The sequence below is a fragment of the Colletotrichum chrysophilum genome (genome assembly GCF_026319265.1).
Source record: "Colletotrichum chrysophilum strain AFK26 chromosome Unknown scaffold_389, whole genome shotgun sequence".
Taxonomy (NCBI): Eukaryota; Fungi; Ascomycota; class Sordariomycetes; order Glomerellales; family Glomerellaceae; genus Colletotrichum; species Colletotrichum chrysophilum.
In genome coordinates, this window is record NW_026517676.1 from 5,780 (window position 1) to 8,056 (window position 2,277).

Below are 2,277 nucleotides of genomic sequence, written 5' to 3' on the forward strand. Positions count from 1 at the left end.
AGGCAGTCTCGGGCCCTGAGCCGATCATTAACTGACCAATGGACGGTGCAGTTTCAACCGTGTTCAGCTACGAGTGATGTAGACTCCTAAGCAGCCCACATGCAGGGAGAAGTTGGTGCAAACGTAGACACCGCTACCTTATTGTGGTTTCATCATAAAGGGATAGTCGTAGCAATCGGAAGCATATCGCCATATCACGGCTTGCGAACAAGAGCATGCTTTGAGCACAATGTATTTCCCGATAATTGCCCACCGCATAGATTGCCGAGAACTCAAGATTGTTAACGATCCCAATAAGCTTTTCAAAAAACACGTTTGCCGCTCCCGATTACAGTCAAACATTTGAATGTAACCCAGGTGGCTATCTCGAGATATCCTCACCACGAGTGACATTGAAGAACTTCTTAATTAAGTTTCAACCGAATTTCACGTCAGTCTATGGTGGCAAAGTGCCTGTCACTGCTTTCCTCGGAGAAGCATATCGAAACTGCATGTACGTCATCATCCAGTGCAACCCTACGGTAGTTAACGCAGCTGTCCGTAGTGCTCGGAGCGGCTTGTCTAAGTTTGGGTGCACTTGGAGAGTTCGTCCACATTTCATTAACGGTCACCTGAGTGCTCTCTGCAGTGTTGCAAAATGTCCGGATGATCATTAGCGGCCCAATTCGCTAACTAATTTCTCACTGAGGTAGCCAAGTTATCATGAGCGAGTTAGGGTAACTAACTTTGTTATAACGCGAAGGCTGTCAGTAATGATACCTCTGGTGTTATGCTGGCTCTGAGACCATCGCGGGCGAGGGTTCTGGTCGTGTGGGATGGATTAGGTGGTGTTCATGTTAGTATGCCAGGCCTAGCGCGGCACTAACAGCGGGTGCTGATGGGGTGGTGGTATGTGGGAGGGAAGTGTAGTAAACCCGATTGCCATGCGCCGCTATGATATCAATCCAGAATGTTCTTTGGAATCAGATGGCTCTCTTTCACTTATAGAAATAAGCTCGACATATGTCACGATGACAAACCTTTGTGTTCAAAGGATGTTCATGAGCTTTAACAACATTCCATATTTTGCTACCTCTGTCGACATCAGTCCGGGGCTACGTACGACCTACGTACACGAAAACCTTCTGCCCACACAGTCTGAGAGAAAATGATAAGCTGTATTTACGATGTTGAGCCACACCTGGGACAACCCAAGAAAGTTCTGGTCTCGCTTTCTTGGTCTAGACGACGGCCGTTGTCTAGTCATCCTTGCCATAACGGCTGAATAATCATCATTAGTGCAGGGCTGCCCACTGTGTTGTTGGTAATGGTGTCCCCGAGACTTTCGCGGAGCTGGAGAGTTCCTCCGTCAGACTATATGATGACGCTGAACAGTCAAATACTATATAAGATTGGACAACTTTGAAGAGCGCATCTGTTCAAGCTCATTCTCTATCTAACAATGACATATGGGATGCGTATGGTCTGCAATCAGCCTTGTAAAATTTGATACTGCTGTTTTAAAACGATCAAAGACCTCTGTTGCTCAAGATTCAAGAATGCCCAGCAAAAAGGACCATGGTGGATCCGATGAAGAGAAGGTCAGTCCGCTGTACAGCTTTATTAACACGCTGCTGAGCCTGCTCGTCCAGGGATACGGCAATGATGGAGATACGCTGCCTTCTCTTACCTCCACCGTGAAGCAGGCCAAGAAGACAATCGAAACAGAGGCATCGAAAATTCAAGGAGAGGCATCGAAAGTTAAAGAGCGCCTTGTGGGCCAGAGCCAGGATCAGCCGGACCAAAAGGCTTGACTGGCCATGGCCGTACCGTATTGTTAAGGGGGTTTTCTGTTCAGCGGTCGTAACATTCAGCCTGTCGCTACCGGCACTCTATTATAAACCAAATGGCCAGGGACCAGTCTTTCCTGATTCATGCTATGAAAGTATTTCACGAGAAACGCTCTTTTGAGAAAATAATGGAATACTGTTAGGAGTTAGTGGTGGTTCTATTTATTAGTATCTCGCGTCAATATAAACCTCAACATGCCTGGCTACCATTAGGTCATCTGTACTGAGAGTTATATATTCTATGTCTTGCTGCTAAGTTAAACATGAACTTTTGTTATGAAATATAAACGAGGAAAATAGCTAACCAACCTACTAAGGTGGTGGGCGGCTAGAACAGTACATTGTTACGGCCAGCTATCCGACAGTAGGGTCTGCTAACAGAAGCTGGGGATTGACGTTAAAACAGTACACTTACTACAGAAGAGATCCCGCACAAACTTGGACATCG

At 46.4% G+C, this 2,277-nt stretch overlaps 1 protein-coding gene across 1 annotated transcript; it reads left to right on the plus strand.

Annotated features, from left to right (window-relative positions):
• Positions 1-1,538: 1,538 nt before the first annotated feature.
• On the plus strand, positions 1,539-1,754 carry COL26b_014444 (uncharacterized protein; the record flags this gene model as incomplete). Its single annotated transcript, XM_053187015.1, has 1 exon — positions 1,539-1,754. A coding segment is annotated over one exon (216 nt), but the record flags the coding sequence as incomplete, so codon positions are not given.
• Between the last annotated feature and the right edge of the window lie 523 nt (positions 1,755-2,277).